This window comes from Lactuca sativa, chromosome 5, assembly GCF_002870075.4.
Source record: "Lactuca sativa cultivar Salinas chromosome 5, Lsat_Salinas_v11, whole genome shotgun sequence".
In the NCBI taxonomy this organism is placed as follows: Eukaryota; Viridiplantae; Streptophyta; class Magnoliopsida; order Asterales; family Asteraceae; genus Lactuca; species Lactuca sativa.
The window spans coordinates 241,135,446-241,161,075 of NC_056627.2; the positions used below are offsets into that span (position 1 = coordinate 241,135,446).

Genomic DNA, 25,630 nt, shown 5'->3' on the forward strand with positions numbered 1-25,630 from the left:
CCCAACTAGGCTTCATGATCATCATCTTCAATTTTAAGTAATCAACCATAATTTTGACATATTATGTGTGTAAACATGATCACGATACTCAATACCTTACTATAATCATGAATTTCACTCTATACAAAAGGTTTAAAAACTAGGGTTTCATCACTCATTTTCAATTCTACCATTAAAACACTTTTAAGCTTACAATAAGAACAGATTACCTTCAACTCAAGCAACAGAAGCTTTGATTCTCATTTCTCTTGGAAACCCTTGGATAGAGTTTTAATTTCTCGGTCTAATGCTCTCAGAATTGCCTCACTTTAGCTCCCACATGGTGTATAGTTGAAATGAGGAAGTAATGGTCGAATAAACACATAACATACTCTATTTTTTGGACTTCAAGTTAGTTACACGACCATGTTTTGAATCATGGTCTGTATTTTGGACAAAACATCCCAAAATAGCAATCTACTTCATTAAATTAAAGTCGTGTAGTGTTCAACCCAGAAGCACAGCCGTGTTTCTCTCATTTTTCATATTTCAGCAATGTACTTTACCCTCAACATGACCCTTTACTTCAAAGACCCATATAGATTAAAAGAGAGGGAGGTAAAGAAAAAAAAAAAAGAGACAATGCACTCCAACAACAACTAGAGAAGGTTGGCGACAAATTGTTGTTGTGGTCAGCAACACAAGGTTTAACCTAAAGATCTGATATCATGTTATTGAACACAATCGTTTTCATTTTATTAATATGATCATGGCTTGGATAGCCTTAAGTACAACCAATACCCTAATAATCAAGGGATTGATTACAACTAATATCTCAATAATCAAGGGCTGCATCAACATAAATGCTATGCTAATAATAACTTATTCATACGGACTCGGATCAACTACAACTTTTCTTTAAAATACTTCTACTGAAAATTTCTACATTTTACTAAAATTTAAAGGATTGTTACAGCACACCCACATACAACATACGACAATGCTATCTATAATTACAAGAATTTTCCTTCAAATGTGTTTATGTTATAGTTTTACAAGTTATGTAATGCTAAAACATCTTTTGAAATTATTTATATTAATGTTGTAAAACAAAACCGCCAAATTCGAAATCGAAACCGGAAAAGAAAACCTGAAGCCGAATCCAAAGACCGTCAGACCAAAACCAAGACAAAAAAATAAATAAATAAATAAATAAAAGTTTGAGACCAGACTACACAAGTCTAGACCAAGGCGTTTGACTAAAGACCGAACTTGTCCAAGACGATTATGTTCCAGTCTACCAGTCGCACCTCCATAACCGGTCGAAACTATTTAATGAGCCTTTTTTACAAACAAGTCCCAGGTCACATCCCTATCACATGTTGGCGTGCATATACCCATTTATATCATGTATAAACTATAAACTATACATAAAAAGCCCAAGAGAAAAAGGAAAGCAATTTAACATACGTACACTCGACACAAACAAAACCAATGTCAGATACATGAAAACCAAAATAACCTCTCACCTATCTATTGCAAAAATATAAAAATAAAAATAAAAAACAGTTGATATAAAGGTTCTTTACACAAACCATTAATTCTCTTACTTAGGTTCATCTCAGGAAAGAGAGAAAACTGTACAGTGGGGTGGCTATACAAGGAAAGAATATGACCTGTTATTTCTTGTGTGTTTGTTTGCTTGGTCAAAAACATCTTTATGCTCTCCTTAGTCCTTACATTATCAAAGAGTTTTCAAGCTTTTTAAAAGTAGCCTCTCTCCTATGGTTGCATGAGTCTAACTTAACTTGGTCATGACAACCCATTTGACTCAGAAGTAGGAGATTTAGTTGAGGAATTAGGGTGAGGTGGTGGTGCAGTTAGGGAATAAGTAAGCCTTGATGATGAAGCGTGTTCGATTAGTCCAGCAATCCCAGCACTTGCTATTTGAGCATTTGAAGGAAGGAAAAGGTCATGCTTTTGGTCTTTATATGCTGCCCATACCTGCCACCAAATTTATAACACCATCATGCCCCATACCATACATACATACATGCATACATAACAGTATTTTGACTTACTTCAGAGGAATCTAGAATGTCGCGAACTTTAGTACAGTGTGCTCCTTCTGTTGCAAATGCATGCAAAACCTATACAGACCAATACAAATGTCAAAACTCAAAACACACACACACACAAAAAAAAAAAAAAAAAAAAATTGAAAACATTTCTTCTCTCTTTTTTTTATTCTAAATTAACATGAAATATTGAAAAAATAAAAGAAACTATTGGTTTGAGATAGATAACCTCGATTGCAAGCACCCGACCAATGGATGCTTCGTTTTCGTTCCATTTCATTTGAGAACAAAGTCCATTTCGCCCTCCTGCTCTCCAGTCAAGAAGCCCAAGCAGTACTTCAATCAGCCCGACCCTACAACACATCATTATTTCACTTCATATTAGATTTTACAAAATATTCCAAATACAAAGAAAAAAACACCTATATCTATATTTTCATCATTTTATCATTTCAGCCAGCCACTTTAACTATTTTCCATATATTGATTTAGCCACTCAACTATTATTATAATAACTAATGAGGGTTAAGGTAAGAAAAAAAAAAAAATGAATTCCAATCGGTAATAAAGAAGAGTACAAAATGGTACATTAGTAATACTGACTGACTGCAAGGAGTTAAGGCATACATATAAGTAAAACGTATATGACATTAAAAAATAATACTTCAGTGGATAAATCAATAAAATGGTGAAAGTACATGCTGTGCTTTTCTCTACTTTACTTTTTTCATGGTTTCTTTACACTAGAGAAAATAATAGTTAAGTCCCTAAAGTATGTCTTTATCTAGATAAGGAAAATTTCTTTTGTGTTTGTTTTTTTCATTTTATTTTTAGGCTTAGAAGCTTAATGCTTTACACATGACATGATTACTGACCTAAGACCTTGTGCAACAAGTGCATCCCGTGCCCTATTTCCAGCAACCACCACACGTTTTAGTGTCTCAAGGGCTAGTATACTTCCACCTTGCCATCCAATAGCTTTCATTAACAATGGAACCACCTGTAATTTATTTAGATAAAGTAAGTAACATAGGTAAATAATGATGTGTTTCTTTTCTAGACTGTAAGAGATGAGCATAAAATATAAATAATAAATAAATAAAGAGAGAAGGGAGACCTGAGTTGTCCCAACACTAGTAGCAGCCATGGCTTCTGCACATGTTGTGCTAGCAGCAAGTTGATGTAGGACACGTAAGCAGCTGAGGCGGACAAGTTCTTGAGGTGTTTGTGATGGATTCTCATCCGCCCGTCTTGATTCTTCTTCTGATGACATGGTCATCTCACGCCTTGCTTCAAAGGCTACTGCTGACAATAATTTGGGGACATAGCCAAGGTACCCCACATGATCCGCCAGCGCAGGGTGGACCCGCAGTAACGATACCAAAGCAGCAGATAAGAGCAGTGGGAGTTCTGGATCCGGCCCATGAATGTCATGATGTGTGGCTGCGATTGATGAAAGGTATTGATCCAGTAGTCCTTCCAGGAATCTTTTCGGATTTCTCAGTGGGAATTTTGGATCTTTCAAGAATAGCCTTACGTAGATTCCTCCAACCTATTTAATAATACCACATCACCCTTCCGTCGGTTAGTACAAAAACATCAAAAAAAAAATAAAATTATATTAAATGAGAAACAGCAATGCACTAAAACTAAATACCTGAGGCTCATCTCTGAGTTCCTGTTGGGTAGAGGCTTGTTCAGGTACATCCCAATCAAAAACACGACCTTTCATCTGCTCCTGGTAAACATCGGATGCCATTGTTGCAACTTGTGCCGCCAAAGAAGCCGCCATGGCTGGTGTCCATACAAGCTCTGGAGTCTCAGTCGTCTGTTCAAGAGCACTTACCACAGCCTCACCAGGTCCATCCCTGATAATAGACACCAATCCATCTGGAAAAAACCTCGCCAGTGTAATCGCAACCCGAGGCCCATGCATCGGTTGCCCCACAAGCTTCCCCAATAAAGAAGCAGCCGCAGCCCTTTGAGGTAATGGCACCTCTTCTGCAAATATATAAATAAAACTTTTTTTTTTAAATCCAAAACCCTAAAGGAACAGAACAGGAAGGAGAGTTACCGCGTAATGGGAGGAGAAGTTCTAGAATGTACACAACGCCGCCATGTTTGGCGGCGGCCCATGCAAGTTCCGGTGTGCTTGCGAGGGCGTAAAGAACATGGAGGGCCCCTTCGCGACAGCTGGCGGAGGAGTGAAGCATTTGCAGCAAAAGAAGGACACTAGACCCGTCTGCTACCATGGCTTCCAAGCATGGGGCGTGTGTGGTTAAGCGTGACAGTACACTCAAACATAGTTGAGGAATTTTGCTTCCGGAAGGAACAGGAACCGAAAAGCATTCGAAAATAGGTAATAGCTTCTCTTTTGATGAAAATACAGACGCCAAATTAGGGTCACTTGTTAACAAATTCTGTATTCAAAAAAATAACAAAAAGTTAAGTACCCATTCCAATTCATTAAGAGAAAAAAACAACAAAATTTTTTATTTAATAAAAACCTGGAGAGAAGTGAGCCCAAGCTGAAGGTTGCCAACCACACCCAAATCCTCCTTGTTCACAGAATCATCTGTTGTTTTCTCTTCATCATGATTGGTTTCAAGCTCATGGGTTGACTCGGGCACATTGGCAATCTCATTGTGTACAATTTTTGATATAAATTCAACAAGAGCAACACAAAAAGATTCCGGTTCACTGATTTCAAAGTCAGGCTGATCATTATAGACTCTTAAATAAACATTCCCAATAAGCGTCTCTTTCGACAAAGCTTCATATAAGAAGCCATGTGAATCCTTCAATGTACAAGAACCATCAGGTACTAATGTCGCACGCTTCTGGTCTACAAATTTCAATAACTCCGCTCGTGTTGAAGAGTTCCAAATAATCTGCACACAATACAAACACCATCAATAAAAAAAGATAGATCAAAGTAAACCTTGAGTAATTTATTTACCTCTGGCAACTCCAAATTAGAGTTTAATTTTATCAAAAGGTCTTTCGGTAGCTCTTCTTTCAACATGCTGGCGAGTTTAGGAGTCAACAGAGACTTAAGAGCATCAGCTGCTTCCTTATTATAAGGTGTTGGGCTTTCAACAGCCATGCCACTAATCCTAGACAACGCGTTTGCAGCACGTATCGCGTGTAAATTTTTAGCAGTTTGAACACTAACACCAACTCCATGTGCCTCTGTGGTGGTATCATGTTCTTCAGCTGTTGAGTCGTATTCAAGGAGCAACGGTAACAAATACCATAATACCCCTGCTTTCAACAAAGCATTTTGCAACTCGGATGACACGCAGAGATGAGCAATAGTTTGAAGTGCTGCATCAACAGCTGATGGGATTAGCTCGAGTTCAGTACAGTGGACTATGTCTTCAACTAGCCCGGTTAACTCAAGGACCTCGGTTCGAGCACTTTCGAACTGACTCAGGCTAGAAAAGGTGCGCATCACGTTTGTGACTATAATGGCGGATGGTTCGTTTCCTGGTGTGGTTGGTTGAACCACTAACATGCAGCGCGCGAGAAGTCTTGCAAGAAGCTGGATGCCACCATCTCTCACAAGCTCTTCTCCATTTAATGATGAAGATACACAACTACAATCATAGATGATGATGATGATGATGATGATGGATAAACAGAAAATCTTTTGGAAAGAAAATAAAAAATAAAAATAGATTTTGTGATAAACTTACGTGAGCCATGTGAGCTCTGAGGCTGCGACAAGTAAAGGGGAACGTTCTGGGGATAGGAAATTTGTGTCATCGTCATCGACTGTTACAGCGTTTAATAGCATTGGGTATCCAGCGTATTTAAATGGCTCAAGAACGTCTCCATATCGTCTATATAAAATGCATTGTCCTTTCAGTAAAAGCAACAATCTCCATGGTTGTGGTCCTTGTAAACCTTGCATTGTGGCCTATGAAGAAAAGAAGAATCATTATGTTTTAACAATTCCATAAAAATAAACAGCATAAAGTTTCAGGCTAAAGCAAGAAACAGCCACGTACTTTCATTCATTTTTCATTTGTGTGTTACAGGCTTACAGCATCCTACTTTCGTTTCTTTCTATACATTGAATGTTTTCATTATAATGTGTTAATAGCAATGTACTTCCATTTTTTATTATTATTAAAACATTGGACTTTGAAAAATATACCATAACAGCATTATACTTTACTTTTTTTCTTATTAAGATTGAAGACATTATACACTGAAAAATCTACCTTTAATAGCATTGTACTTCCGTTTTTTTCTTATAAATAATTATACCTTAGAAAATCTACACTATGATAACATTGTACTTCCAATTTTTTCTTATTAAGACATTTTAGTTTGAAAAATCTACCCTATTAGAGCATTGTACTTGCATTTTGTACTTATTGAGAAATTACACTTTTTAAAAAGTAAAACTACCCAATTATAGCAGTAAAAAAATGCTTTGTATTTCAACGACACTGCCACATTGCTACATTTTGGGAGATTTGTCAATGTATAATGCTGTAACCGGAAGAAATTCAAGTCAGATGCTATAATGAACAAAGCAACGAAAGTACATTGCTATTTCTTACGATTAACCTTAAAGTTTCTAGTAAGTTCAAGAAACAAATGCAATAAAATTCACCTGTAGACGTTCATATGCTTTCTGAACTGCAAGAAACTTCTCTCTCCCTTGAGGGTTTTTATCAGGATGATACTTCATTGCAAGCTTTCTATACTGTCTCTTCAACTTTTCTTCATCAATGTTCTCAATTCGCTTCGATAAGCTAGAAGTATCCTCCAAATTTCCATTAGAGTAACTTTTATCAGATTCATCTCTAGTCACCTCACTCAAAGAAATCTCCAATATCTTACAAGCTTCTTCTTCAGATAAATCCATAGGTTTCCTAGTCAACTCCTCCCGCCACATCACAAGCAACGACTGTAAAAACTCAACATGCTCAACAATCGGCCAATTAGGAAACAAAATCTCATCGCATAAGTTCCGAAGGTAATAACGGTGACACCACATCTCATCTCGAAGCTCCGGATACGTGACAGGTGGCATAGGAGCATAGTCATATAAACAATGACAATGTTGCGATAACTTCTGTGGGAAATCGCCTAAATGCTGCAAAACTTGATGAATGAGATTATCTGCTCGCATTTTATGTGTCCAAATGATTTCAGGAGTGTCAGAATCAGACACCATTGCTGCAGCAAATGCAGTTGGACCACTTCTCTCAAGAACATACAGTAAAGACTCGGGTAAAAGCCCTCCAAGCACACTTCGTTTTGCCAAGGGTAGAGAAGAAGAAACTGCCGCCTCTTCACCACCATGAAAAGCTTGGTGGACATGGGTGGTGGAGAAAAGCTGAGCAATTGTAAGGAGATTGGACCCCGGGTATGCTAAAGCAAAATAGAACACACCAGTACTGTATAGCCTTATCATTGCTTTCGGATTTCTGGTAACAACAGCTTTTATCAAAGCAGCTGAAACCTCCACAATAGCTGGCTCCCCGGAAAGCATGGCCTACATTCATATCACATGACATATGTAAATAAAACAGCAGCAAGAGTTGACAATTGTTATAATATTGAAGAAAGTACCTGTGCAATATGGGGAAGACATCGTGGGCTTGATAAGATTCGTTTAACTCTAGGTGTTGGGGTAACAATCTCTCCAGCATCATCTATATCTGAATGTGAAGATACCATACTGTGTAATATAGACAATGCTGACTCACCTACTTGAGGAGGAGTGAGGACCGGGACCCGCACAGCAAGTGCCCAACGAAGTTCACGAATATCACGTAATCTTTTCCAGTCTGCCATTCCAGAAGACCAGCATTTTGTAGTCCAGTCAATATCTTTCTTTGACCAAAACCTTCTAATAGCATCTTTCTCAACCGGGCCCGCCTGTGCACCATCTTTATCAATATACAACCATTCCTTCAAGGGTTCCATGAAAGCAGAAGCAGCTATCAGATTAGATTGCAAAGGAATAACAGTTCTTTCAGAGACTTCATGAACTGTAGTCAACAAATCAACAGCCAAAACACACCCTCCAACAAGCACGCAAGCCTCCACATTTGATAAAACCTTCATTAAAACCTTGAGAAGCAGCAGCAAACGGTGCCTCAATGCTCTGTCATCAGTTCTATCCAAAAGAACTGTCATATGTGCTGTACCTTCAAACGACCCGATTGTGACATAATGCTGTTCATAAACAATCGCCATTGCTCTAGCACAAAGCTCCCTAACTGAAAACCCACCACCACCACCAAAACCATCTAATCTCCCCATGTCACACCAGTCATCAGAAGCTCCCATTTCATCAGGAACAGCTCCATCAACAGTAAGTCCCGTGTCAGCATCGCATAAGAACCGGTGATACAGTGCTCGAAAAAACGCAACCGGGTCCCGCAAAGGAAACTTTTCAGCTCTCGCATTCGTCCCACTTTCAAGCAGCAACCGTAAATAATACTGACCTACACATACTTCTTTTGACAGACTAGGGTACCTAACAGAAAACTCGGTGTAATTCCAAGATATTTGAGGTTGACCATCTTGCCCTCCATTTGTCTCCGAGGGTGCACTGGATACAGATACAGATACAACCCCAGGAACAATATCTTCGGTTCGCTCTTTTTCAACATCAAGTTTATGAACCTCTGCTTGTAAAGCCGAACGTAATTCTTGCCGGGTCCGCTCGTTCCAAATCAAGTCGGCCCGGTTATGATCCAGACTAAAAGCCCGCCAAAATTCCAACCAGTTCAACAACAATCTCCCTGATCCAACCGGTGTATTCTCAATCACAATCTGAGCTGGCGCAATTAAATCCAGGTTCTGGACCCCACTCGCGTTCTCCACATCAACCGAATTAGTTACAACCGATTCAAGGAACGAAGTATCAGAAACCGATTGTACATCAGGAGAGCCAATCGCTGTTGACTGGTCAACCGAGGGGATTTCACTTGACAAGTTTTCACCTGTGAAAACAGTGGAAGAAGGCTGAATGGAAGGCACACCTGTAGAGGGTAATTCACTGTTTCTAGGTGAATTTACACCTTTTACTGTGTGATTCCTTCTTTGTTGAAGTAACCGTCTCCTTCTACTGCTCATAACCGAACCTTCCGGATAATCCTCTTCAGGCGCATCACCTTCTGAACGCGTGTGTAAATACGCAACAAGGCCAGGTGGCAATACTCTTGAAAGCAAATCAAGAGCAGGTTGATAAGAATCAGCCCAAAGTGCCACAAGTTGTCGACTCACTTCTCTTCTTTCACCAACAGGAAGAAAAAGACCACTCAACAAATGTCTTAATAAAGCTCCATCGCGTAAAGCAGCATCCCTCATAGACTCAGCTGCAATCGCGTCTTCTTCCGCGATTGTCCGCATGATCACCGCCACTGTCTCCCGTACACTCTCGGCCGGGTGTCCAAACAACGCAAACAACCGCCGCCTCAACCCCGCCACCTGCCGTAACAACTCAACAAACACACTGTACTGTGTGGTTTCACCGTGTGGTTCGCAAATCATCGCCTCCAAAACCTCAACAATCGACATCGATAGCAACGGAGAAACCGACATCGACTTTAACCGGTTGACCAAAATTACCAAATTACCCTGGTGAGCAAATAAAACCGATTTCGTGTGCATGATTGTCGCATGTTGGTCGCCTTTCGAGTCGGTTAACAAGTTGTTATCCCCGGGCCCACCGCCGATGAGCACCGCGATAAGCTCGGAAGCTTCCGCTGCTACGCCTTCGGACCCGTTTCTTAACAAACCCATGATTCTACCAACAGCTGCGGGAAATGACATGACGTGTGACGTGGCAGTTCTGGAAGCCATTAATCTTCTTAAACACGCGATAAACCCTGTGACAGTTGCAGCTGCTTTAGGTGAAGGTGGTGGGAGAGGTGGACTCTCTGGGGGTAAATTTGGAGCAGCTGGGAGCATTGTGATTAAAGCCATTAATGTGACTTCAGGGACTTCGATATTTGGAGGGACTCCGATGTATGAAATACACGCGTTGAATTCGCGTATTCTTCGCCAGAGTTTAGCTCGTGATCCCGGGATCGAACCGCTTTCAGCCACCGCGTCTTTGGCAGCTGCCGCCAGGTGTTTTAAATGCATGGTGGCGGTTTCCATGTCAGCTCTTGAACGTTGGGATACTTGTGGGAACTGTAAGTGAGCTCTGCCACATGGCGGATCGATTGGATGACCTGGCATTGTTAGTCTAGGTAGTACAGGGATTGAACACTGACCCTGTACAATTTACAATACATATTTAGAAAATTATTTCATTTTAAGTTTATTACAATTTCAAATTACATATACCTCTGTTTGTATCATATCGCGTACGGCTGCAAGTAAACCATCTCTAGATGTGCTAGAATATACCTGAAAACAGAAACTTTGGTCAAAAAAAGTCAACTTACAAAATATAGCACAATCTTTAAGTGAAAAATCTCACATGTACTGGACACCCATCATTGAACTCGATTGCAAACATTTGTGGCTCTTCAGCAAAACGAACAAGAGAACTCACTGAAGATAAAGGACGCACAATGACAGCCTGAGAAGTTGAAAGTGTAAAGATAAGTAAAGATTAGAAGATTAATCTTTAAAAAGAATTTAAGTACTATAACAAAAGATGACATCAGATTACCTCATAATTCTCAGGGCGCCTTTCCACAAGTGAAACTTTTGTTAGGATAAGTTGGCGGGAAACAGCATCACCTTGTTCCCCAAGTCCACCTTTCGGTCCAACTATCAAACCCAATCCCGGTGCGCCAAGTGTCCCATGAGCAGCAGTTCGCAGTCTCATTACAGACCAACCACCACAAGGAGTTTCTTCAGCTCCTACACCGTCTTTAGCTGGATTTTACACATATCATTAGAATGACCATTTTACCCTTACATTCCAGCAAACAACTTTCACAATATACATCAACTTTAACATGAGAGGAGTCAGGGTTTTTGGCTTAACCCAATAAGTCATTATGTCTAGATTAAGTGCTTAACCAATAAAGCTCATTAAGTGGAGAAGAAACAACCCCTAAATGTATGTACATATACTAAAACACTCAATACCATACTTACCCCTACGTTGTAGATACTCGCTAACTGTGAGTGATTGAGAACTGTCAACAGACAGTGATACTCCAACTGTTGACTTTGCAGTTTTTGTCTGATTAAAAACATTAAAGGATGTCAACTATATGCAAAGTATTAAACACTAAGGAAGTAAAGAGATATAACCTATAAAGGATGTAATGCACTTCAAGATAGTGTTGTAGAGATGATCTTGAAATATAGAGGTGTGTGCTTACCAAATTTGCTACGATGGTAGAATTTGAAGTCCCTGAGGCAGCTTGAAAAGCTTTAGATTTTCTTCCATAAAGAGCACAGAGAACAAAACCTCCAGGTTCAGCATTTTTCCTCCCGTATGCATCAGAAAGAAGAAGAATAGCAGGGGAATCCATGTCTCTAAAATCCAAACACCATCTCAGATCCCCAGATTTTTGTTCAGTAATTTCAACTCCAACATATGTAACTTTCAGTTTCTATTGACACATGTAAAATACTAGTCATTATGCAGAAAGACTTTGAGATAACGCAACAAGAAGAAGAAGAAGCGGTTTATCTCAATTAATTGAACACATGCAAATGAATATAACCATTCGAAAGTATTTCAAAAATATAGTGTAGAACTTACGAAAGCGGCCCATTCAGCAGTCTTTCTTCGAAGATGAAGTACTGGAAACTCTGCAACAGTGCCGATTCTATTCCACCTTATTCTATGCAACTCAGTCAATATACTTGCTCTGTACCTGGAAGAAAACTTTGTTCCTTTGAACTTCCCACGTCCATCAGTTCTTACATTGACATTGAATTCCAATGTATTCTCATCCTTCCCGATGACAGGAGAAGCACCTTCATAATCCTTGCTCACGTCGTAAGAATTGGTCACTGATAATGTCGTAGGATCTAGTGTTGTTATAGTGTAATTTGATATACACAGTATCCTCTTGTAACGACCCCGCCATGAGTGTTTGACAACAAGGTACCGGGCTAAATACTCAGGCTCTTCGATGGAAGATGGTTGTGGTGGTGGAGGCCGGGAAGGTGAGGTCGGTGAGCTTGTTGACGCTTCCGGTGGCGGATGAGAGGTGTGATCGGATGTGTGTCGGAAAACAAAGTCCATTTGCGGGAGATATTGAAGGGAATATGGTCGAGGAGGACTAGGTCTAAAAAATGACCATAATCCCGTACCGGCACCAGCCGGCCTTGCCGACGGTCTTTGACGGGACTGATTCGCACCCAGTTCTTCTGAAAGGTCCCCGGAGAGGGGGCAATCAGTGACTTAACCCCTACGAATCAAAACCTAAACACTCGTACAGATTATCTCCAAGAATTCCATTGTAAATAGATGACAAAGTGCTTTAACTTCTTTAACTACAACTCAACCCTAGAAAATCTACGATGATAAGATCAAAACCCTATAATACTATCAATTATTGAAGCGATCAATCACAATCCTGTTCAAGCAAATCACAATCCTGTTCAAGCAGTTCAAAGTAACTCAATCAAAAACAAAACCCTCTGATTTTCCAGAAAAACTGTCAAAATCTTCCTTCGTTTAACGATATTTCAACGCCAGAATAAGCAAACAGATTCAAGACTCTAGTAATTGCTCACTTGATAAGACTGAGTCCCTTGATGAATAAGACGGAATTATAAGAACAATCTGAAGAAAGCGGAGGTAGCCAGATGGAATTCCGTTTTTATGATCGATGGGAATTCATCGAAGATGTAGTGGATAGAAAGCTATAATTCCTGAATTGTGATAGTGATGAATGATTAGGGTACGGGTTTAATTTGTAAAATTGTTGATCGGAAAAAGGGAGAGAAAGAGAGATGAGAGAGAAATGGGAGGTGCAAACGACGATTTCCTGCTGCTGGTCGATTGACAGTCATACCGCGAGTATTCATTCTCTTGCCTGTGACAGCTATTTTTCAAAGTAACTTTTGTCATGTTAAATGAAGTAACGTATTTTTTTACTTTTTGTTTGCTCATATTTATATTTACTTATTTACTTATGTAGATATAGAATTTTAAAATATAACAATCTAAAAAGAATCAAATAAAAGTTACAAAGGTTTGTTTTAGAAATACATGAAAATGAAATTAATGTTGTTAAAAGTTTCAATCTTGATCTTAAGGATTTATATACACGAGAAACAATCATCAGTCAAATTACAATCTCTCTGAAGCAATATGTTGATACAAAATAATATTATGCAACATAACGATTTTTCGATCTCACATCGATCAAAAGTAAAATAAGTTGGTGGCTTATAAATCTAAGTGTGTTTTCCTCTTACTCACATCGATCGAAAATAAAATAACTTGGTGGCTTATAAATCTAAGTGTCCTTTCCTCTTACAATATAGCTTTTGGGAGTAAGTTCTACACTTGAGCTTATGGTATGACTCAGAGTGTCTCAACCGTGACCGACATAGTTTTGACCAGCGAGTAGGGGAGTTGATCGGGTATAGATCTTGGGTTTCAGGTAGTTCGGGCTTTTAAAAGACATAATAATAACCGATACCCGACCTATATTGCACTCCGGGTACTTTGGGTACTCTGGTTCAGGTAGATTGGGTTTTAATTCGGGTCAGTGATATTCCTGTATACTCGAAAATTACCTATAAATTTTAATACAATTTGTTCTCATAAATTAAATGCAAATTTTGTGTAGAAGAATCTAGGGATGAGCATCGGAACCGGGTACCCGCTTTTGGAACCGGAACCACCTTGGAACTGCCGGTTTTGGAACGGGAACCGCCTTAAGCGGTTCCGGTTCCGGTTCCTAAGGTTATGGAACCGCCTTAAGTGGTTCCGGTTCCGGTTCTCGTTTTTTCGGAACCGCTACCCGCTGGGTACCCGCCGGAACCGGTTTATATATATATATATATATATATATATATATATATATATATATATATATATATATATATATATATATATATATATAATTTCATATAAATGTGTGTTACTTGGACCGGTTTAGAATATATTGGTCCGATTTTGTCCGTCTTTGGTCCGAATTGATTTGATTTGGATCAAACTAAATTGCGGTTTTGTCGAAAAAAGTTAACAAAATTAATGCAACCGGGTTACCCGCTCCCGGAACCGGAACCGCCGGTTCTGGGACTGGTTCCAAACATTTAAGAACTGCCTAGAGCGGTTCCGGTTCCGGTTCTAACTTCCTAGGAACCGCCGGTTCCGGTTCCGGTTCTCGCCAAATGTGGTGGGTACCCGCTTATGCTCATCCCTAGAAGAATCTATGTTTATATTGTACCATCTTGTGTAATTGAAGTATATAAAAACAACTAATGAATCTAGAGATTTGATGTTATACTCGAATCATGGTAAATTTCCCCTTCTAATCCTTTAATTTGTGAATTTGGCAACTTTGGCCCTTACACGGGGCGTACCTAATGGGTACATTGAGCGTAAGGGGGTATAAGTGGAACAACGCCGTTTTGGGAGTACAGTGGGCGTACTCTGAGTACGCAGGGCGTACTTCACCTAGACATAACCCATAATCTTTAGGGTTTGGACCCTACATGTTGAACCTTAAGTCCCATTTCCAGCATCCATCACTTAAAACATTGTCCGTTGCAAATCGTAGCCCCATTGTTGCATTTTGAAGCTTGAGAGTATGTTTTTGTGTGTTTCAAATGAAGAAGAAGGTGGTGGTGGTGAAGTTTGGAAGCTAGAAGCAAGCTTGGATCTGGAAGTCTTACATCATCCTCAATCTACATAAGGTGTAAAGTTCATACCTTGGTGATTAGCTTGCTATATCTTGTGTATATGATGATATTATGAACTTTTGTCCCCATATATGGCCTTCTTGTGGATGGCATGCTATAAAGAAAATGGGTTGTCCTTTTGGACGTTTTTCTAAGCTTAGAGTGATAAAAATGTGTTATTGACCCTTAGTTCTTCCCCATGCATGAGTTTGGTTGTCTTAATGGCTTAAGATGTTGGGGGTTTTAGTGTTAAGCACATTAGGTCATGCAAGACCATAAAGTTGGAAACTTTATGATCAAGGACAACATTTGGGACTTGAATTTGTATTCTGGACAAAAAGACTTATGTAATAAGCACTTAATGGGTTAATAACATTCAGTTGCGTATGTTAGGCGTACCAGATGGTATGTCGGTGTTCCAGATGGTAAGTCGCAGGTACATAGTTAGGTCCGCGTCTGTTTGGTCGCAATTAAGTATGACTTGCATACGTTTGAGTACGCCTCGCGTACGGGGCTGGGTCAACTCGGTTGGTTTGACTTGACTGATTTGTTGAGTTTGACCAATTTGTACCTAAGGATAATTTTGGGTAATTTGTTATTAATTAAGGTTAGGAAATGAGTTGCATAATAGGTGTCGGGTAGAGCCAGTATTCAGAGTTGAGACTTATTTCAGCTTGTGTTCGGTTGGAGAGGTGAATCCTCTCACTATGCCAATGGGTTTAAGGCACCAAGGTTGGCCCATGTATTTTGTTTATGTATCATAGGACGTAGGATTGCTATGATAGTTCTTTGTGTGATGTGCTGTGTATATGTCGACATATAGGTGGTTGGGTTGAGGTCACATACCAACAAACCTGGTATGGTTGGGTTGAGACTGGAAGTCAACATACCCGGTATGGTGAGGTTGAGGCCACGTGCCAACAAACCTGGATGGTTGGGTTGAGGCCACGTTCCAATAAACCTTGGATGGTTGGGTTGAGGTTTTACTGCTCTGTTCTGTAAACCAACAAACCTAGTAGGGTTGGGTTGAGGTTAAGGACCACCAAACCATGTATGCATGCTTGTATTATATCTGTAATTTTTTGCATTATGGGGTATTTTGGGAAGCTCGTTAAGCTTTGACTTACAGTTTGTATTTCAATGTTTCAAGTACTTCTGATGAGCCCGGAAAGGCGAATGTGTGATTGTACACATCATCCCGCAGTTTATGTTGATTGATACTTTGATTATGATTTGTAACAGTCCAAAAATTCAGATAAAAATTTTCATTTAATAACTATAAATCTCATTCATATTTGTTTTTCCAAAATTCCATTACATAAACACATTGCTCAAAAGATTAGAGTATCCAAAACAACTAGTGCAAAAACACTGGAGAGTGCACGATGTGCCATCAAGTCGGGCCCTTGTCCTTAGAACCAGAAGTACCTAAAACACCCAACAAAACTGTAAGCACACGCTTAGTGAGTTTCCCAAAATATGCAAAACACATAACCATATAATGTCATGCACATATATACATCGATTTGCCATGGACTCCCTCCATGGTCTTCATTTGGAATACCATAGGCTACCTCCATGGTCTTACATCCAAGGGTCATGGGCTCCCCCTCCTGGTCTTACCAAATGTCATGGGCTTCCCCCATGATCGTCACATACGTCAATACATATCAAACATAAAACCATTTCATATTCAACTATTAAAATCACATATCAAGTAATGGGACGACATTGGTGCCTTTGACCCATTGCTATAGTGAGAAGACTCACCTCAGTCTGCTGAAAATAATCACTGCTCAACTACCAGCCAAAATTCCACAATGAACAAATATACAAATAGCCTAATAAGGATTATACTCAACCTAATCAAAGAGCCTAGAATTCTAAGTCCAAGTTCCTCCATAATGGCCCAAAGGTCATTCCTTTGCTAATGGGTCTAACATCAAAGTTCAATTCTATATTGGGCCATAAGGCCCAATAGGCCCAAACATACCAACATTGGCCCAAAGATAATTTTAGGCCCAAACACCAGCAAGTCTAGACCCAAAACCATTAGGGCCCAAAGGTATGAAGTCCGCCAAGGCCTAAAGCTTCCTGAGAGTGTACGCCCAGCGTACCTCTTCTGTACGCTTAGCGTACCGAGCTAAGAGTTTGTACGCGCAACGTACAACATGGTACACCCAACGTACAAACCGTTCATGCACAAAATTCCATTAAGTGCTTAATGCATGCAGGATCTTCACTCAAATTCCAGATCTTGGTTTATTTAATGGTCCTAAGGCATAAAGTTGGCAACTTTATGCCTTTGCATGCTATATAAGATCCCAACAACTCAATCTACCTCATTAAGACCTTTCCAAATGTACAATAGAGAAGCCTAGATCCAAGCATTAGGGTTTGCATGAGCACATAGGATGTTATTTTGTGTCAAACCCATTAACAACTCGTGGTGGTTCGTACCCCAAGTAGGGGAGAGTTGACCATTTATGGTGAGGGTACCAGGGTTGGTTCAACATTTTGCTCATCAGCGAGGGCCTGGAGGTTTATCCAGCATGGATGCTCAGGTTACCTGGAATATGTGGTAGATACTCATGTGGAGCCGAGTCGTTCAGTGTCAGATGTCCCGATAGTTCGAGATTTCCTGAATGTATTCCCAAAGGATTTTCCTGGTATACCACTGGAAAGGCAGGTGGATTTTAAGATCGATTTGATCCCTAGTGCAACCTCGATCACCAAGGCTCCTTATCGCCCTGTAGTGTCAGAGATGCAGGAGTTGTCCTCTCAACTTCAGGAGTTGGTGTGTAAGCAAATCGTTTGAACAAGCAGTTCACCATGGGGAGCACCGATTATGTTTGTGAAAAAGGACGGTACCCATCGAATGTGCATAGATTACCGGGAGTTGAACAAGTTGACAGTGAAAAATCGTTACCCACTCCCGAGGACTGATGACCTCTTTGATCGGCTTCAGGGCACATCTTGGTTCTCCAAGATTGATTTGAGGTCAGGATACCACCAGATGAGAGTTAGAGAGAAGGATGTAGAGATACAACTTTTCGCACTCGTTATGGCCATTATAAGTTTGTGGTGATGCCATTTGGGCTCACAAACGCACTAGCAACATTCATGGATCTGATGAATAAGATGTGTCGATCGATGCTCGATCGGTATATTGTTGTATTCATCGATGATATATTGGTTTACTCCAAGACCAAAGAGCAACATGGTGAACATTTGCAGGAGCTCCTAGGGGTTCTGAGGAGGGAGAGGTTGTATGCCTAGTTCTCCAAATGTGATTTATGGTTGCATGAGGTTTAGTTCTTGGGTCACCTCGTCAACCATAATGGAATATTAGTCGATCCTGCCAAGATTGAGGCAGCGATGTAGTAGAGGTTCTGAGTCTAGGTTTGGCCGGGTATTATCGGACATTCATCCAGGATTTCTCCAAGATTGTTGTTCCTCTCACTCATCTGACAAAGAAGGGTGTGGATTTGTTCGGGGGCCTGAGCAGTAGGCGACATTTGAGACTTTACGGAAAAAATGTGTGAGGCCCCAATGTTGACCCTTCCAGAGGGCGTAGAGGATATGGTGGTGTATTGTGATGCTTCCATCACCGGGTTGGGCGTGATACTCATGCAGAGGGGTAGAGTGATTGCTTATGCGTCACAACAGTTGAAGCCTCATGAGGCTAACTACCCTACTCATGATTTGGAGTTGGGTGTTGTGGTTTTTGCCCTCAAGATTTGGAGACATTATTTGTATGGGGTCTGTTGCACCATATATACGAACCACAAGAGCTTGAAATACCTTATGGACCAGCCGAACCTAAATATGAGGCAGAGGAGGTGGCTTGACGTGGTCAAGGATTATGACTGTGAGATCATGGACCACCTTGGTAAGACCGAAGTGGTGGTTGACGCACTGACAATTATTCAGACGATTGATAGTTATCTGGGTTATCATATTGGCGATCTGACTATCGGATAACACGCCTAACAAGTATTAACTCGTAATACTATAACTTATTAATCTCTATGAAAATATGGTAATGAAAGCTAGATCTTTCACTAATCCTAGTGAATATCGAGAGTTCTATCAAATAAGGATCAACCAAACAGGACAGTTGGGAGGCAAGACTATTTCAACATATAGCCTTTCTGAAATCCAACAATCAAGCCAACATGTCCATTGTATACACCTCTCTCGTAAGTAGATCAATCAGTATTATAACTGAATTACTGACAAATCTTATTTATACATTCATAACAACAACTATGAATATAAATATAAGTTACACTTAAAGCATAGTAAGTGTAGCCTAACTTACAGAGAGTTTCTAGCGAAAACTGGAAAAGGCACAGGCAAAACTCCGATCTAAGAGCTTCTATTTGTTGGAACCTTCGACGACTCAGGGCTCCGCTAATTATTTTTAAAAATCTAGAGGAAATTTGAACTCGATAGGAGAATCGATGAAACATCCCAAAAATACAAGCCAAAAATTTTGTTTTTAAAATCATTTAACAAACATAATATTATCACCATAAAATAAGATCATCAAAGATGTATCTCAAAATCTCATTAAATCTGTCAATCATATAACAATCTCATATAAAATATCATAGTAAGCTCATAGGCTAATAAACTGTGGTTTGTGCCATGCCATCAACTCAAGCCTTTCCCTTTGCCAGCTGAAGTACCTAAAACCAAAACTGAAACTGTAAGCACGAAGCTTAGTGAGCTCCCCCAAACTACCACATACCATACAAAGCACATTTCACAAATAACATAACTCTGGGACTACTCCCAACTGCATTGGGACGAATCCCTACATCGGCTTACCCAACATCGGACTCCTGTCCGGCATCAGGCTCACCCCGACATCCGACCGCATCGGGCATCGGGCTTACCCCGGCACATACATAACATAATCACATAATCTGCATCGGGCTTGCCCCGACATCGGACAGAAGCCCGGAACAAATAACATTTAACACATAAACTAGCATACATCGGTCTTGCCCCGAAATACATAATACATTAAATAATGACTAACATACATCGGGCTTGCCCCGACATCGGGCTTACCCCAGAACACTTAACACATAACATATAACATATCACATATACTGCATCGGGCTTGCCCGACATCAGACCGAAGCCCGGAACATATAACACATAACACATAAACATGCATGGATCAAAAAGACATCAGGCATACATAACTACTTCTTGGGACCGCCCCGACATCGGGCCGCAGTTCGGTAACATATAAACTGCATCGGGTTAACCCCGGCATCGGCCTCACCCCGGCATACTATAACTACTTAAACAGGCCGACATTGGTGCCTTAGACCTGTTCCTACTGGAACGAAAACTCACCTCACACTGCTGAAGTCCTGCTGACAAAAACCCTAGCTGCTGGATGCGGATTCCCGAATCTGTCAACATCAAAATAACACCCAATTAATAATTGGGTCCCCAACACATATTTATAAGTCCATGCTTGGGGTAAAATACGACTTTACCCCTAACTTAGCTTTACTCAAGCTCTAGGCCCAATCCAAAGGTCCGAAAGTCTAATAATGAACCAAGGCCCAACTATGGCCTAATTTTCCAAATTGGACCCAAACCTCCACATGGTCTTGCCTTAAGGCCCAACCAATTATTCTTGGTCCAACACTTGACATTATGATGGCCCAATTTCTCCTAATCATCAAGGCCCAAACAATGGTCCATATATGGCCCAATTTTCCAAATTGGGCCCAAACCCTCATATGGGCCTTACCTCAAAGCCCATTAATTCTTCTAGTCCATTTGCTTGATCTTGGATGGACCATTAATAACCCAATCATCAAGGCTCAATAGAAAGGCCCAACTATAAACCCAAGTGAAATTAGGGTTTCACATAAAATGATAATTAGGGTTAAGTGTTTATCACTTAACTCATTAAAGACTTAATCCATTAAGTCCACTACTTTACTAGATAAATCATATGGTGTAATCGGCTTATTACATAGTCCAATTCCAATGGCCCAACTGTGGGTCCCAATAAGTCCAAGGCCCATAAATCCAAAATTAGGATTTTCTAAAACCTAATTAGGGTTTATAACCCATCACAACCCAATTAGGCCCAAAAGCTAAATCCCTAAGCCCATTAGGGTTTCATACATCTCGAACGAGGTCCAAAAGCAATCAAAGCACACTGCCACCCAACACGGCGACTAGTGGCGGCAGCCACTATCTTACGGTGGTGGTTTTGAGTTTCTTTTCATTATTATTTTGCTAATTACAATTACAAAGCTTTAATCCAAAATAACACACACGCTAACTAACATAAACACACACACAACCACCCTAGTGGTGGCCGACGGTGGTAGAAGGTGGCAGTCACCACCTCACGGTGGTTGTGGTGTCCTTCTAGGTTTTCTAGCCACACAAAACTCCAACAAAACGAACAAAAACATCAGATTATACACATACATGTGACCCAGAAGCTGAAAAGTCCACTACAACCTTCCTCGGGGTGGTGGTTGTTGTCCGCAACAACAAGAACGAGCCCTACGGGCGGTGACAGTCATGACCATGCGCCATACCGGAGCAATGGAGAAGAAGAGTTGAGACTTCGCTAATGGCATCAGCAGCACATGCGGCAACAACGACGGTGCTTCAGTGGCGATTCAGCATCAAGCAGTGGCTAGCGGACTTCCACCAAGACAACGACTCCTCCCCAACTCACTTCTCCGACAAGCAGGTCGCGGCGTCTGACGATAGACGCATCTTCGCGCGGCAACAACTGCAGCGACATGCGGCTGGTTGGTTATGGCCCATGCCGGCGACGGAACTGGATAGTCAACAACTTCCATTGGCAGCAGCGACGTTGGTAGGAATCAACGGTCGATTAGCAGCCATAAGTGAACAAAAACGGGCGGTGACGGTTGAAAGGGTGATACCCGGCGGCTGAAGCAACAAGTTAGGGTTAGGGTTTAGTGACCGGTGGTGTTATGCTTATATACCCAGCCCCATAAATCTTGTCCCCATATTGACGCCTTTAGTCCATCCCTTCCCATTTTCTTTCAAAGTAAGGCCAATATTTACCATTTAAACCCTCAACATTAAAATCGTTTACATCTTAGGTACAAAATCTTCCAAACAGCCCCCAATATCTTAATTATGACATATTCAACCCTTCCACCTCATTTCCTTTTAAATTAATTCCAAATAATTACCACGGAGCCCCTATCTTCGTAAATATTTATAAACTGAGTCCGGAACTTACACTTTTAACCCCCGACTTCTAAAATTGTGACAATTAGCTCTTCGAGGCCCACCTTTGATATATAATTATTTATTTTAGGGCTACTATTCATTCATTACTTTATTTATTTATCTACTTAATAAAAGGGGCATATAATCGATTCATAGAGAGTTCAGAGAATTATTTGAGGAAGAATGAGGCATGATGTGACAACCCGAAATTTCCATTTGTATAAACTCTGCAGTCAAGCACTTCAAAAATTAGCCAAATTCATCTTAAAACATTTCTGGCCAAATTTAAACCCCAATGAGTATAAATATGACACTTAGTCATTTTTAGCCCATTTTTCACTCCCACCTCAAGAACACTCAAGATTTTCTCTCAACTATCATAAAATCATTCCGTCAAATCCGCCAAAATGTAAGTGTTTTCTTCCTAGATTCGTTCATATAACACTTAATCTAGTGTTTTTACATGATTTCATCCATGAAATCTTGCCTTTTCTTAGATCCTCAAGTGATCTTCAAAAGCACCAAGAACACCAAGAACACATATGTGTTTTTGGGGCTCTAATCACTCTTGCAAGCTTCATATAAGTAAGTGTACCCTCCCTAACTAGTTATTTGCTTAGTGTACTTGTAATCCATAAGAGAAATCACCAAAAACCTCCAAGAACATGGGTTTACGGTTTGGGAATCTCCCAAAACCGTAAACACCCCCAAAGGGTGTTTTGATGCCCCTAACACCTTCTAATGTTGGGACAAAAGGCTAGAAACTTGCATGCTTGGTCTATGAGCCACAAATCACGAAATGGTTGGAGTAACCATGAGTTTATGGCAGTAAACTCCCAAAGATGGTCCAAGGACCGTAAACTCCAAAAAGTGTGCCATTTCGAGCCCTAACCACTTCCTAAGCCTTTGATTCAACCCTAGAGCACTCCTTTGTGAAACATGAGACCTTTAAGCACACAAACACAACATTCCCATGAGTTTACGGCCATAAACTCATGGGGGAAATGTTCCCTTAACCGTAAACACCCTTAAGGTCCACCATTTGAGGAGTAAACTCCAATGTATGGCCATACTCTCTTTATATGCAACCCTTGGTACTCATAGCACTTGTGGTAAAGTGTTTTCATGTATTATGACGTTTTTACTTGCATAATTAGTTGTTAAATGACTAATTAGATACTTAAATGTATCAATACATGTTAAATATGATTCACGTGTGTGGTCAAGTCCTCAATTTACACTTAGCATCCTATACCATCCGAATCACCCACGTCAGGTGAGTTCATACCCCTGAATTAACCTTTTTAAATGATTTTCAATGCTTTTATAGGGGGAGGGGGAATACAAGTTGAACTATAGAGTTATTAGATCAATCATATGTGATTAATAACTGTATAGCAAAATAGATTTTTGCTTGTTAAACTGCTTTATCCAACTAAAGGTTTTCAAATCTTGTCTTCAAATCTCGTTTAAAGTATGAATATCCCTGTTTAGATTATTAAAGATTTTCCAAAGGTTTTCAAAGCTTGTTTTATAAACTGACATCAAGTCATAAATTCTTATTTATAAAGTTTTCCAAAGGTTTTACCAAAGTTTCTTTTATGCTTTTATATTGTTAAATGCATGCCTATATATATATATATATATATATATATATATATATATATATATATATATAGTTATATAAGTAATGTTTAAAGGACTTAGGAAGGCTAGCTTGCCTTACCTCCTTTTCCTTGTTTGGATGTGGATCTAGGGTATTGGTTATCCGTCCAAAGTTCGTTTAAATATTAGTTATATATCATGTATACATATATAGTCATAAAAGTTCTCTCAGCCAGTTCATTCCCTTTGGGTAGCAAAGGCATCTAGATAACTCTTAAGTAAACTATAATAGGTATAGTTTAGAAACCAATTCTAATATTCATGAAGGAGAAACCTAGTTATATCTATATTCTAAACACTTATACTTTTAATAAAGAGAAAGGTTCTAGAATTCGAAACACGAGATACATCCTCATGACGCGGATTCCACAGTTGTCAAGTTGGTAACCAGAGTCTCCTGGAGGGAGAGAGGACATTGTGTGTATAGATCTATACGGGACAGACACTCCCACATCCTGACTGCTAGCTACAGTCCCGAGCGACCAAGCCAAGGGGTGACAAATGTCACATTCACTCAGACGCCAACAGGTCGTTAAAGTATTCGATTGTCAATCAGCATGGTTACGAGTATCTTTATATTTACCTTATAATTCATGGCTTAAAGGTAATAAGTATCATCATGGTTTTCTATAAATAAAATTATCATTATATATATATATATATATATATATATATATATATATATATATATATATATATATATATATATCAATAGTAATTTTACGCGAGTAATTATCAATAGTAATTTTACACGAGTAATTTCTTGGCTCTGATACCATTTTTTTTAAACAGGTAATTATCAATAGTAATTTTAGAAAACAAATAGTTTTGTTTTTAGATAGCGTATCTGTTTGTAACGAATTTTAATACTTGCTCTTATGAACCGTCTAGCATCATGAATATGATTATTGTTTAAAATTGTACCTTGATTAGTAGGTTTATAAGAATCTTTAAGATTTTGCTTAGAGTTATTTATAGATTCTTGGATTTGTTGTATTTTTAAAAGAATATTTCTATTAGGAATACAATTCATCAAGATTTTGTTAGACATAATTAAATGATTTAAGCATGAATTTGATTAATTTTATTATTAAAAACGAGTACTATTTTAACAAAAATTTCAAATCTTGTAGAATTAATAGTTAGAATAACTCGAAATGAAATTATCATAGAGAAAATAAAAACAATACAACGATAAAATATTTTAAATAGTACCTTCTTGAATTAAGCTTGAATTACAATCAGTACATACTTATGGAGAAATAATTATTTGAAAATCTAAAGACTTTGAACATCTACTAGTAGAAAGAAAGACTCTTGTAGATTTTTTAGACATGGAATGAACATTTTTTAGAGAATGAATTTTTTTCTTGTGTCTTCAACTAAAGGATAGTCTCTATTTATAATCATCTTGGAGTCTTCAAAGTCTTGAAATCATCTAGTGATATTTTTGTCGTAAGAACCCATGGCCAATCAATAGAAATAATTACTTGTAAGTGGTTGTCCTTGAAAGTGGTTGTCATTCATCTTTAGAAGCAATTGTCGTTTGTAATCAATGATCATCTTCTTTTGATAAAGCAAGCCATTATAGAGCATCTTCTAAAGTTTTTTGTCTTCATATCATCATTGATTATAGATTTGATAATAATTTTAATAATAATTGTTTATACATAAGTACATGAATACATACATAGTATATATATGCATTCGTATTTGAAAAACGAAATTTTGATAATAGAGGAAATGAAATATCCTACATTTAAGGTATTACATCAAATTTATGGATAATGATTTCTTATTCTTCATAAGGATCATCAAAAGGGTCTTGAGCGTCT

At 39.2% G+C, this 25,630-nt stretch overlaps 1 protein-coding gene across 1 annotated transcript; it reads right to left on the reverse strand.

Moving 5' to 3' along the window:
- Positions 1–1,426: 1,426 nt before the first annotated feature.
- On the reverse strand, positions 1,427–13,032 carry LOC111897970 (dnaJ homolog subfamily C GRV2). Its single transcript, XM_023893924.3, has 18 exons — positions 11,764–13,032; positions 11,378–11,611; positions 11,148–11,235; positions 10,714–10,922; positions 10,519–10,620; positions 10,383–10,445; positions 7,650–10,310; positions 6,685–7,572; positions 5,756–5,979; positions 5,017–5,656; positions 4,565–4,948; positions 4,132–4,477; positions 3,715–4,058; positions 3,175–3,609; positions 2,933–3,057; positions 2,287–2,410; positions 2,061–2,129; positions 1,427–1,983 (listed from the first exon to the last, which is right to left on the reverse strand). The coding sequence occupies exons 1-18, from the start codon at positions 12,250–12,252 to the stop codon at positions 1,792–1,794; spliced, it is 7,617 nt and encodes a 2,538-aa protein (XP_023749692.1). The 5' UTR covers positions 12,253–13,032; the 3' UTR covers positions 1,427–1,791.
- Positions 13,033–25,630: the final 12,598 nt, after the last annotated feature.